General features: G+C 34.8%; 1 protein-coding gene across 2 annotated transcripts; it reads left to right on the plus strand.

Moving 5' to 3' along the window:
• The first annotated feature begins 300 nt into the window (after positions 1–300).
• Rok (Rho associated coiled-coil containing protein kinase) lies at positions 301–11,835 on the plus strand. 2 transcript variants are annotated; one of them, XM_088195643.1, is made up of 12 exons: positions 301–575; positions 2,185–4,119; positions 4,328–4,488; positions 4,593–4,802; positions 4,868–5,058; positions 5,125–5,299; positions 5,365–5,522; positions 5,581–5,779; positions 6,033–6,304; positions 6,383–6,687; positions 8,240–8,459; positions 11,677–11,835. In XM_088195643.1, exons 1-12 carry the CDS (start codon positions 395–397, stop codon positions 11,711–11,713), a joined length of 4,044 nt encoding a protein of 1,347 aa, XP_088051769.1. In that variant the 5' UTR covers positions 301–394; the 3' UTR covers positions 11,714–11,835. The 2 variants fall into 2 exon arrangements, with proteins under 2 accessions (XP_088051769.1, XP_088051768.1); XM_088195642.1 differs by lacking the exon at positions 11,677–11,835 and adding an exon at positions 8,986–9,762.
• The last annotated feature ends 1,042 nt before the right edge of the window (positions 11,836–12,877 follow it).

Here is a 12,877-nt window from a genome sequence, read left to right on the forward strand (position 1 = left end):
ATAATTTTATTGTATTTAAATTGAATTTTCGAAAAATAGCACTAGGTAATCGAAGACCCTAAAATATATCACATATAAAATAACCCATTCCACAAAGTCTAGTTTTTCATACAAAGAAATATGGTCAGCTCACTATAGTATGTGCATGTATGTATATATATGAAATGCTTAAGTTAGTAAGACCAATAAAATGCATGTGCAAAACTTGTCTTTCAATATATATTGTCATTTTCGAGGACCGTTATTTACATAAAAATAAAAATAATAAATATTCGGTCGGTCATGGTCGACGGATTGCACGTTAAGGCCTCAGCTGTCACCGGTGTCGGCGTGCCGTACGGCAACGTCGCGGCGAGCGGCGACGGGGGCCTCGCGCTGAGCGCAGGGAGGCACCATGGCTGGCACCGTGGACGAGCAGCGGCGCCGGCGGCTGCGCTCGATCGAGGCGCGGCTGCTCGACAAGCGGTCGCACGCCAGCCTCGACGCGCTGCTCGACGCCGTGGCCGCGCTCGTCCAAGACACCGGCCATCCGCAGCTGCGACGCAACAAGAACCTCGACGCCTTCTACTCTAGATGTGACTATTCTTTATTTTCATTATTGTTCCTTTTATTATTTTCTTTCGGCTCGATAATGATTGGTGTAAATCTTGGTATGATTCTATAAATTGTTTGCTAATGTCGAGTGTTAAAAGATCAATTTGTATTCTCTTACCCTTTCACTTATGGAACGTTAAACGCTCTGACGTCAGCCTCCCGATAGAGTTCATTGTTATATTGACGAGCTGAAAACATTCTATTCAGGATCCTTCGCTCGAAAGCCTGCAGCAACAACATTTCACGCCCGTATATAAAAAAAATCTTACTAGAGTTGTATAGATATGTTTTAGTTCTTTTGAATATACAGATGCCTTTCGAGTGTCGGTGCTGCAGAGGCACCTGTTGACTGCAATCAATCTCGGAGCATTTCTTGACATTTCTTGCATTAATGAGAGATCACAGTCCAACTCGTCAATATAGACATTGTTGTATTCATTTCACATGAAGTCTCATTATAGGACCTGGAACACATCCGCATATTATAGAGCATCGCCTCATCTCAATCCGTTGAAAATATTCAAATCATCATTTTTGTATGCAGATTTGGCGTTCTAATTTTCTCATTGTTAATTTGACAATGTTAACGAGCTTGCATGGAATTCCAAACTCTTCCACCATACAATTTCTTACTATACATTGTCCTAATCCGCCCCGAAATCAACAAATATTCGGAACTTGCCTACGATAATCTTATGCCTTGTCAGGGAATGTATGTATTTGATCCAATGTGGATTGCTTCCTCACAAATCATTTGTGTAGGGGGGGAATTGGGTAGTCTGATTGACGAGTTTCTATTTCCATCTCTTCAAATGTCAACTGAAAATATCTATAGGCCAATATTTTTGTTCAAGTTTGCGAGTCCAAAGTGCAAACTTAACATCTTTGCTATCTAGCATCCTTTTTTCAATTTACTCAACGTGGAATAAAATGCTTTCAGGTTAATAGGAGGATCATGTTTTTAATTTTTTGAAAACGCTGATCGCGCACAGTAGCTGCAGCACATTTATAAAAATTTGAACTAGTGCCTATATTTTCGATTTGCCATATAAAGGTTCACATTGCGATCTTGTAGGTCCAAATTTAGTTCTGACAATCAATCCTAGACCAATAAAATGGCTCTAGATGTTATTTTTTCCTTAACCTATACTGAAAAAAACATTTTTCTTACAGAATTCACTGCGGTCCAATTTATTAAATTATAAAATTTGTTCATTTTTCCTTAATTTTTTTCTATTTCGGTATGAAGAAGCTCACTGCACCACGTTTCCAAGGTATTTCATCATTCTTTGTTTGATGGTTGAAAGAAGTTCTCGATCGCATCCTATCATGAAGAGAATTCGGTCATTGAAGATTCTTAGTCCATGGATCTTTTAAGCCACGTCTGAAACGTTTCCAGTCTATTAATTGTATTAATTTTATAAGTCTAGATCTCGTATTGTACAATAGCATGAATAAACAAAATATTAAATAAAAAATTTGTAATATAACGACGGGTTCGATAAAAATATTTATTGGGTGGTAGTTGTTTATTTGCATTTTACTTTTTGTGAACTGCTTATTTTATTTGGATATATTTTATTCTTTCAGATGAGACATTTGCATCCAAAATATGCGACTTGCGCATGAAATCTTCCGATTATGACCTCATCAAAGTCATCGGCAGAGGTGCTTTTGGCGAAGTTCAACTTGTCAGAAACAAACACAACCGTCGAGTCTACGCCATGAAACTACTCAGCAAAGTCGAGATGATCAAACGATCAGATCCCTCGTTTTTCTGGGAGGAACGACACATTATGGCGCACGCCGACTCTGACTGGATCCTCAAGTTGCACTTCGCCTTCCAGGATATTAAGTACCTCTACATGGTCATGGATTATATGCCCGGTGGCGATCTCGTCAGCCTGATGTCCAATTACGACATCCCAGAAAAGTGGGCCAAATTTTATACTATGGAGATTGTGCTCGCACTCGACGTCATTCACAACATGGGATTCGTGCACCGAGACGTCAAGCCGGACAACATGCTCATAGACAAGCACGGCCATCTCAAGCTGGCCGACTTTGGTACTTGCATGCGTATGGGTCCCGACGGACTGGTGCGCACCAGTAACGCCGTAGGGACCCCCGATTACATTTCCCCAGAAGTCTTGCAGTCGCAAAACGGGGACGGCGTCTATGGAAGAGAATGCGATTGGTGGGCCGTTGGAATCTTCCTCTATGAGATGATTTTTGGAGATCCACCGTTTTATGCTGATAGTTTAGTGGGGACGTACGGAAAGATCATGGACCATAAAAACACTCTGAGCTTCCCCGACGACGATGACGTATCCGAAGAGGCCAAATCTCTGATCAGAGGATTTCTTACTGACCGGACTAAACGTCTCGGGAGAAACAGCGTAGACGAAATCAAGAGGCATCCATTTTTCGCAAACGATCAATGGAGTTTCGAAAATTTAAGGGAATCTGCACCTCCGGTCGTTCCGGAGCTCTCGGGCGACGACGACACGCGAAACTTCGATGACATAGAAAAGGCGGACACTCCAGAGGAGACGTTTCCGGAACCGAAAGCTTTTGCTGGAAATCATCTACCGTTTGTGGGATTCACTTATAATAGAGACTACCAACTGTGCTCGAGAATGGACGAGATCGCCGACGTTGTCGACACAATATCGTCAAATCATATTAACAATGCGGAGGTCGGTTCGGAAGCCTGTCTCCGCTTAGAAAAGTTGTTGGACGTCGAAATCGCTACTAGAAAAAAATTGGAAGAGAAACAACTATTTTTACTTAATCAAGTACAAGAATTAACGCGACGGGATGCAGATTCCAAAGAGGAGAATTCTTCACTTGAAAAAGAGCTATCGAGGATAAGGTACACGCTCAAAGAGACTCAGAGAAAGATCGAAGCCGAGACCGAACTCAAGAAAAAAATAGAAAGTTTGCTCGCAGAGACAGCTCGCCGACTCGAGGACGAGCAGACTAAGCGATCCAAGGAAATGAACAACAATCAGCAATTCAACGACAAGATCAATCATTTGGAGAAGCAACTGCAAGACGTTCAGGAGAAGTTAAAGTGCGAGACGGAAATATCGGCTCGACTTCGTTTGCAGACTATCGAGTTGCAAGCTGCCAGACAAGCTTCCGAGCACGCCACGTCTGGAATCGTAGCCGGCCTCAATTCAGAAAAAGAATGCTTGGAGAGGGAGAGGTCCAACTTGGCCGAAGAGCTAGAAGGAGAGCGTAGAGCACGCGGCGATGCCAACGCTGCTGCTCGCGAATCGAACGCGCGCCTGGAAGCCGCCAGATCCGAACTGATCAGGATCGCTGGGCTGCTGGCTCGAGCCGAAGTCACCGAGCGGCAGTTGGCCGATCGTCTGGCAGATCAAGAGAAGCAAACGGCGGCCGCCAGCTTGGAGCTGAAAGCCGCGCAACAACAGCTAATGCAAGAAGTCCAGGCCCATCATCACACGCAACACTCTCATTTGATCACCAAAGAAGAGACGCACCTCGAAGTAGTCAAAGGTATTTCTTTAAATTTTAGCTCTCCTTCCGATTCTCTATTTTTAATTTCCTTCTCGTTTTGCATGCATCAGGTCGAATGGATAAAATTTTTCGAGGTATCTGTTCTGAAAGTGTTAAAATCTCGTTATTTTCTAATTCTCTTATGTTTTTAATAAACTATACCTTGCCATTACAATTATTCTATCTAATATTTTCTTCAATTTTTTAGCATTGCAAAGCAAACTCAACGAAGAGAAGACCGTACGTCAAAAAGCCGAACTAAATTATCAAGAAAGAGACAGGCAAATGTCAATGTTGAACGTCGACTATCGACAAATACAGCAGCGTTTGCAAAAATTGGAAGGAGAACACCGTCAAGAAACCGAAAAGGTATCAGATAATGGGATAAATAATAATTTATTTAGCATTCTTAGATACATTTTTAATCTATAATTTGATAAAAATATTATCTATAATTTGATTAAATTTTTTAGGTATTAGGTTTGCAAGCAGCTTTAGATCAAGAACAACAGAAGCGCAAATCTTTGGCAGCAGAGATGTTGGCCGCTCAAGCCGAAGCTTCTTCGCTTCGAATGGCCAAAGATATACACGAGAAAGAGATAAACGACTTGAAGAACTACCTCAGCACAACGCGTCAAGATCTCATTCAGTTGAGGGCTGTTAAGTCAGTCGAAGAAGCTCAGGTATTGTATAAAGCGGCATTCAAATATCTCTCAAGGTAAATCATAATAAAATATGTTGTATATAGTTTAAGGAAATCAAAGAGAAGCTCGAGTCTGAACAGTATTTCACTAGTCTATATAAACAACAGTTGGCCGATTTAAAAGAGGAAGCTGAAGATCGTAGCAGAACCACTCAAGAATTAGAAGATGTTCGCGCTTCTCTGATGCATCAGTTACAGATAGCTATTGCGAGAGGAGATTCGGAAGCGTTGGCTAAGTAAATATTTATTTCTTTATTTGAAAAAAAATAGAATGCTAATTTATTTTTGGTTTTTCTTCTAAGATTGATTGCCGAAGAGACAGTCGCCGATCTAGAGAAAGAAAAGACCATGAAAGATCTAGAATATAAAGATAACATTACCAAGTTTCGCAATGAGGTGTCATCTAAGGATAATCTTATACAGCAGTTGCGAGACAGAGATCAGGAGAAAGGCGCTGCGATCGATCATCATCAAAAAGTATGTTCGAAAATGTTTTATTTTAATACTGAAGGATTGTTATTCGATCTTGTTGATTTTTATAGGAGGTGGATAATCTTCGACGGTCGCTTTCGATTGTGCAGGATCGACTTAATACAGTCAATTCGACGCATGATGAAGTAGAAAAATTGACAAAGAAGTTGCAGTCTGAAACAATGCTCAAGCAACAAGCTGTCAATAAGTTAGCCGAGATCATGAACAGGTATGCGAAAGTTTGTGTAAATATTTCCAAACAATCTGTTGACTATGTTTTATTTTAGGAAAGACATGAATACAGCTAGCAAAGCGAAGAGCAAGGCGCCTTCTCGCAAGGACAAGGACTACAGAAAATTGCAACAGGATCTTACTAGAGAGAAAGAGAAGTTCGATCATCTTATGACGAAGATGCATAAAGATTTGCAGGATGCTCAGCAGCAGATAGTCGAAGAGTCACAGGCTCGTCTGAAAATGCAAATGGAAGTATGTGCATAACAGCAGATGAAATAATAATTTTATTTGTTACTATATTATTGATTACTTTTCAGTAAAGCAAATAAAATCTCTTATCTTCAATAATGGCTAAATAATCTTAATCGTATTATAAGATATAATCATTTAATATATTGATATATTTTTCTTTGTAATGTTTCAAAATTGAAAATGATTTATTAAAAAAAATATTATCGCTTTAATTAATATATCATATTCATTGTATTGTAATATAATGTTTCAGAGCGACAGTAAAGATGTGGAAATTTTACAACTGAAAGAGAAGCTTGCAACTTTAATTAGCGAAACGGCATCTCAGTCATCGGCTGACGCCGACGGAGAAGAGGGGACTCAAGAGAATATTTTGGAAGGTTGGTTGTCTGTGCCGTCCAAGCAGAACATTCGAAGGCATGGATGGAAGAAGCAATACGTCGTAGTTAGTTCTAAAAAAATAATATTCTACAATTCGGAGAGCGAGAAGCAAAACACGGATCCGGCTCTCATATTAGATTTAAAGTACGTATTCAGCAATACTTCATTAATATTTCAAGATCGCGTATTCTTATTAATGCTGTGTTATTTTTTGTGATATAGCAAAGTATTTCACGTTCGCTCTGTCACACAAGGCGACGTCATTCGTGCCGATGCCAAAGATATCCCTAGGATATTTCAACTGTTGTACGGAGGAGAGGGCGAGGCGAGACGTCCGGGCGAGTCCGGAGATGTTGGCGCTCCTGGCTCTGACAACATGAACGACGACACCAACGAAAAACCAGGCACGATAACAATGAAGGGACACGATTTTCTTCAAATCACTTATCACATGCCTACGAACTGTGAGGTGTGCCCCAAGCCGCTGTGGAACATGTTCCGACCGCCTCCAGCCCTGGAATGCAAAAGTTAGTATCGTTATCATAAATAAGACACGTATCACACTACATTCTTTCGTTTATGTGACCCTTGGATACATACTAGAGACTATTTAGTCATTGTCTCGCTATCTTTTTATTTTTTGAGTATAGTTTATTTAACTTAACCCTTTGGTTGCCGAGCCTTTTGGGATTAATATCTAAATATTAACATGTCACATAAAGGCTTGTATTTTTTGGAACAGAATTTATATTAAAAGGTCAGAATACATCGGCCAGAATAAATATTAGACGGTAGAATTTAAATTGGACCGGTAAGAATTATTTTGATAGACAGACTCATTTATTTCAGTCAGTTTTTATTACAGTTCATTGGTCAGTATTTATATTATATGCCCTGTATTTTAATCTCAAGGTCAGCGTTATAACACATGGTCACTATCAAGGTATTTTAGGGCCAACTTGTTTAGTTGGGCTCAAATGTTAACACAATAAGCCAAGTATGCTCTATGTCGCCGCTCTGTCGTTATTCCTATTTCGTTTGTCGCTCTGAATACCTTTCTCGTCTTACATATAATTAAATAGATTCGTTAAGAGTTATTCATTGGGTGTTCACTTTCTGACCAACAATTTAGGTGCGAGCGAGATATTTTATAATATATTTCTAAAATAAATAATTTATTGCTAATTTATATTTATCAATGTTATAATTCACATGATCGTCCTATATTTTTATTCTAACCATTTGATATTTATTCTGACCCTGAATAATATAATTAAGACTAGGCTGTTAATAAAATTCTGATCAATAGTTGATTTAAATTCTGACCATTTAATTTGTTGCCTTGCATAAAACATATGTTCAGAAAAAATATTGTTTTTTGTGCCTGAATCAAATATTCTACAGCCCATTAACACTTGGAGCAGTATCACCATACATCTATGGTGGTCAATCTTTCACTGTTTTGAGGTAGTTTTGAGGTATATAATATTTTTTTAATTTGATTTAATGTAAATGATTTTTATAGAAAATAATACCAATAAATTAAAGACTGAAATAAATTAACATAACAAAAAATATTTAATATCAATTCTATAAAAAAATGTTAGGAGCCTCTGAATTTATATAAAAAAATACACAAAAGCTGAATAATATATAATAAAATATGTAAAATAAACTTAATGAAATTTAATGATAGAAAAGTCTTAAAGTAAATTATTAAAACATACTAATACAAAAAAGTAGTAAAATAAATCAAAGCAATAAAATATTCAAAATCACTGATTTTTTTTCAATAATTTAATACAAATAACTTCAGAAATAATTATACAAAAATATGTAAAATTATCTCATTCCCAGATGTATACTAACGAATTAACGGATGTGTATAATTTAACTCAATTCAAAGGGTTAAATATGTATCCGATTCTCTCTTTAATAATGACGTCAGATCTGTAAAAGTAGCAAAGGATATGTTTGATTTTGACAATCAAAGGGTGAAATCTAATTATGTCTCAAAAGTTATTTAATTGTATAGATTTAATATTACTTACTATAATACATCTTTCTATTTATCTCCAGGATGCCATATCAAAATGCATGCCGAACACTTGGATAGGCGAGGAGAAGAGTCCGTAGCACCGTGCAAACTCCACTACGATCCTAGCTATGCTAGGGAATTATTGGTATTGGCGGCGACACCCGATGAACAGAGACAGTGGGTAGCTCGTCTCTCTAGGAAGGTCCAGAAGTTTGGATACAAAGCGCAAGTGTCTCATGATAACGCCAGAGTATCTCCCAGGTAATAAAACCGCTGCCTTTACATTATTATAATATATTATCATCAGTGGAAATGGATCTTCAGAATACTAATCATATAATATCTTAAATGGTATTGGGTGCATTTATAGATCTATGTTGTAATGTTCATTGTTATCATATACATATTGGAAAATATTTTTTCTATCAATTTAAAATATAGATTTTTTAATTTATAACTACTCTCAAATGTAGATTTTTTGTTACTAAAATGATTAATATATTTTAATAATTTCTGCTAACAGCCTTTGCTAATATATACGAAAAATTATTATGTATCAGACCTGGGTAGTTGCTTCTATCAGTTCTAATGTGGTTCTCCATCCACAATTATAATGTCATTTTCTTCATAAAAAATATCTCGCTACACAGCCATACATTATTTACATATGTATATATCCCATTGATTTAGTTTGTTTGATATCGAAAAATATTTGCCAAGGCTTGTTATACAGACACAAATTGCGGACTTAATTTTTTTAAAACTCAAACTCTCCCTACCCTGACAGAGAATCTACAAGGTCTTCCCTGAAGGCTTTCATGAACTTAACACAACGTTCGGCAACTCTACCTGCTAACGCTTCACTAGCTAATAAATGACCCTGGAAAAACCACCGCCGCATCTGTCCGCAACAATGATATGGTGTTAGAGCGACATTCATTCGGATACGTTTTCAAAACTCTTGTTATTCGTAAGATTTATATGATACATACACATGTGTATAATAATAAAAATAATATGGGTTTATGTACTATTAATACTAATATTTTCAATCGTTTCGAATTTGTTAATTTTTTTTATGTAGTTATAAGGTGAATTGGGGTAAGTCTCGCATATGGTCCAATGAGTTGTACCTCAGATTGAATAATAGGCTCCAATTTTTTTTATAATATATACTCACTACATCATTGACGCTAGTGTTTTAAACGACTGTTAATGTTAGAAGTGCAAATGACGCATATTGGCGTCAGCGACCTATAATGTGTTAACGATAATCTCAAGTTTCCTTTTTGAATAATCATAAAAAAAATATTAAGAGATTTATAACACTTATACATGCACAATAGTAAATCAAAAACAATGTTCACAGCTATTAAATGGACTTTTCAACTAATTTAAATTATGAGAAACTCATTAATATGCGTACCAGCTTTTATATATATTGACTGTCAATAAATGCACTTCTTCCAATTTCCATATAATTATAATCTTTGAAAGAGATGAATAAGATTAATGACTACTGATTGGTCGACAAACTTTAGCTCAGCTTTACTATAAAAAGAAAGATTTTGTACTCAGTATGCTTAGATATATTTTCGAGAAAGCTCAATGTGACACTTCTAGAAAGTTCTACTGGTGGCAAATTTTAGTGTCGCACAGTGTAGGTTTATTTTTTTAACCCTAAACAGAGTATGTTATCCTACCTCAAAGTTTTAATATCTATAGTTTTGAGAATGCTTGATTTATCTTAATTCACCTTACATAAATAAATATACATATAAATATTTTATAACATTTGTCTATTATTTAAGTAGATATATATGATTTTTCTTTATATCCATGTTTTTTTATTTATATTATATTTAGTCAGAATGTTACGACTATAATTATTGTGTGTGTATATAATATATTCTTTTGTATTTAAAAGTTGTTCTTATATCGGAAAAACGGTGACCAAAATGTGAACTGCTCTAAAAATGTATACAAATTAACATTGTTCTATGTAGTTTAATAATATTTGGAACTATTGAAGTTGTGAGAAGGTATACGTTTAAACATCTTTGATCCTTTTTATATCTAAATAATAATCGTCAGTACCTGATTGAAGATGTTCGAGTGTATCCCGAATGCCAAAACTTGAAGTCGGAACCGTGGCTAATGATTAATATGATCCGACTGAATTTTTAAAAATAATAGCGTACCTCTGTAGCTTCAGTATGTATTGTATTATTTAGCGTAACTAGTCATACATAACGCATATTTTTTATATAAACTTGTTAATCCAACCTTGACGAATCTGCTCAAGTAGAAACTATACAATATGATATATATTAGTCGTTAAATGTAGATGAGTTGTTAAATAATTTTTTTGTATCGAATCTTTTTAAACTATCCACGTTGAGCTTTTGCATACTCTGAACGAATTATATTATACTATTTTATCAGTTAACTATTAAGGTTCTATGTATCGCTCAGTCTTTCGTAACTGATATTTAGATGTGTATTTAAAAAAATTAATAGTATGTGGATTGGTGCTATTTACGGCGAGTAGTTAATATCTGACTGGTGTGTATTTGTGATCATGACGGTAGTCGATTTGTTTGGTTATTCGAGTAGTTAAATTTTGCAATAATGATGCATTACGATTGACATAAGATATGTTCCTGTATATATTTTGATTTTTACATCGAATTATATTTAGTTTTTTTTTTTTTTTGAAGCAATGATTTTTGCGGCTATGGTATTTTTTATTTTGCTTATACTATTACAATATGTACAGTGAAATCTAAATCTATATTTAACATCCTTCATTTTAATATTATTTATTAGGCTCTAAAAACAGTAGTTTTGAGATTTCACTTTGTATTATATGGGTCATTCTACTATGCTATAAAAATGTATTTTATAACTGACAAATAAAATGTTAAAACTCAATTTCTAAGTAGAAACGGCTTAGTCAAATCAATTTTTGTGAGCTTTCAAGCATTTAATTTATATTATTATATATTGTAGTAGTTCTTCAGTTTAACGTAAAAATATTATGACTTATTTACCTAATCTTCTCAAAGATCGAGTTTGAACGTTTCTTTATACAAAATTAAATCTAACGTAGAATAGCCCATACACATCCTTAAAACTTACATTCCAAGCTTTAGCTGACAATTATTATTAAAATTATTATTATTATTGTTAAAAGTTATCTCTTTAATAGAAGATATAATTTGCTCTAAATTTATTTATTGTATGATATAGAATGGCTTTCGACCCTAAACATGCCTAGAGATGTTCGTTTGTGTACAACCAGCATTCAATGGCAACATATTTGTAATCGATATAAGATGTGTATTTGTTACATTGTAAGATTTCAAGGATGTGTAAATCAAGACCTATTTTATGACGCTTTGCTTTCTATATGTATGTATATAGCGCTATTATTGTTACTGTGTCAATATTATTATTATTTTTTATATTATTTCAGAATTAACTATCAAAATTCGGACCTGGCTTACAAATAGACAAAATGCACGAAGGTGTTTCTGCGTTGTCTAAAACGATATTTATATTTTTGTAACATTTTAGAGGTAATTTTTTTGTAAAAATTGTTTAAATTTCTTAATATACAACGACATTGTTATTTTATTTTATATATATATGCACATATATATTGTATGACTATGAGCACTCTTATATATGTAAATATGTACCTTTTTCTGTACTAAACCACGTCGGCGGTACCATCGGACAGGTGCTACTTCTTGCGTCTATAAATGTTATATGAACGTTGTTGGTTATTCATAGTCGTGTCGCTCTATCTCTTAACATTCCTTCCTCTTATGCTCAATTGTAGGGTGATTCGCCTTTATATATATGTATATATATGATGTTGCATTTTATACATGCTCATTGTGATGTACATATATATAAGTATGTATATATATATATATATACATATATATATATTTATATACATAATCCTTTTTCTATTATGTACTGAAATGCTATAGTTAAGTAACAAAATCACAATATTTATTGAACGAAAATTGTCTTATTGCAATATTTTGATTCTTTCTTTGTTAGCCATCTCTTTTTAGAAGTGAAGTCGTTCTTTTTATCGATTCTTCAACTCTTGTGACAGACTATGTCACTACTCGGTATAACTAATCTGATCAAGAAGAGTAGTACAGAATTCACACCGAATTTTTATTTATCAATGAATTCAAATGGGTGTTGCATGCCTTACTTGTACTTCCACCTGTCGTCCACTCTTATTTTTATCATTTGACTCATAAAAAAATATTTTAACAAGAAATAACATCCAAGAAAAGATGCTCAGGCATTTGAATCACCGCCTCTCAGTACATAAGGAAGAGGATTATATATGTGTGTATATATTTGCCAAATAATAGATCTTATACGCTTATTTCGGAGAATGTGTTTGAACATTTTTGATACAGTCTCAATGTGATTTTGATTTTTTAAATTAAATAATTTTTGGCCAATAATGAATGCTTCCATAAAATTACGTTGTTCTTATGTAAGTGATTTTTATACATAAACATTCAATTGTACGTTTTTTTTGTAATATTGTTATATAGGCGTTGTTAGAATGACATATATTATTTTTGTAAATGCCAATGATATGCCAAGTGTTAATTTAGGTTATGCGTTGAATTCTAGAC

This window comes from Plectrocnemia conspersa, unplaced genomic scaffold (genome assembly GCF_051122295.1).
Source record: "Plectrocnemia conspersa isolate PC_06_02 unplaced genomic scaffold, ASM5112229v1 ptg000010l, whole genome shotgun sequence".
Taxonomy (NCBI): Eukaryota; Metazoa; Arthropoda; class Insecta; order Trichoptera; family Polycentropodidae; genus Plectrocnemia; species Plectrocnemia conspersa.

Excerpts from the sequence above, each read along its gene's own strand:
- Rok (XM_088195642.1), top strand. The coding sequence starts at position 395 with ATGGCTGGCACCGTGGACGAGCAGCGGCGCCGGCGGCTGCGCTCGATC. Across the intron at positions 5,523-5,580 it reads TTAGCCGAGATCATGAACAG|GAAAGACATGAATACAGCTA; the intron begins GTATGCGAAAGT and ends GTTTTATTTTAG. Across the intron at positions 6,305-6,382 it reads GCTCTCATATTAGATTTAAA|CAAAGTATTTCACGTTCGCT; the intron begins GTACGTATTCAG and ends TTTGTGATATAG.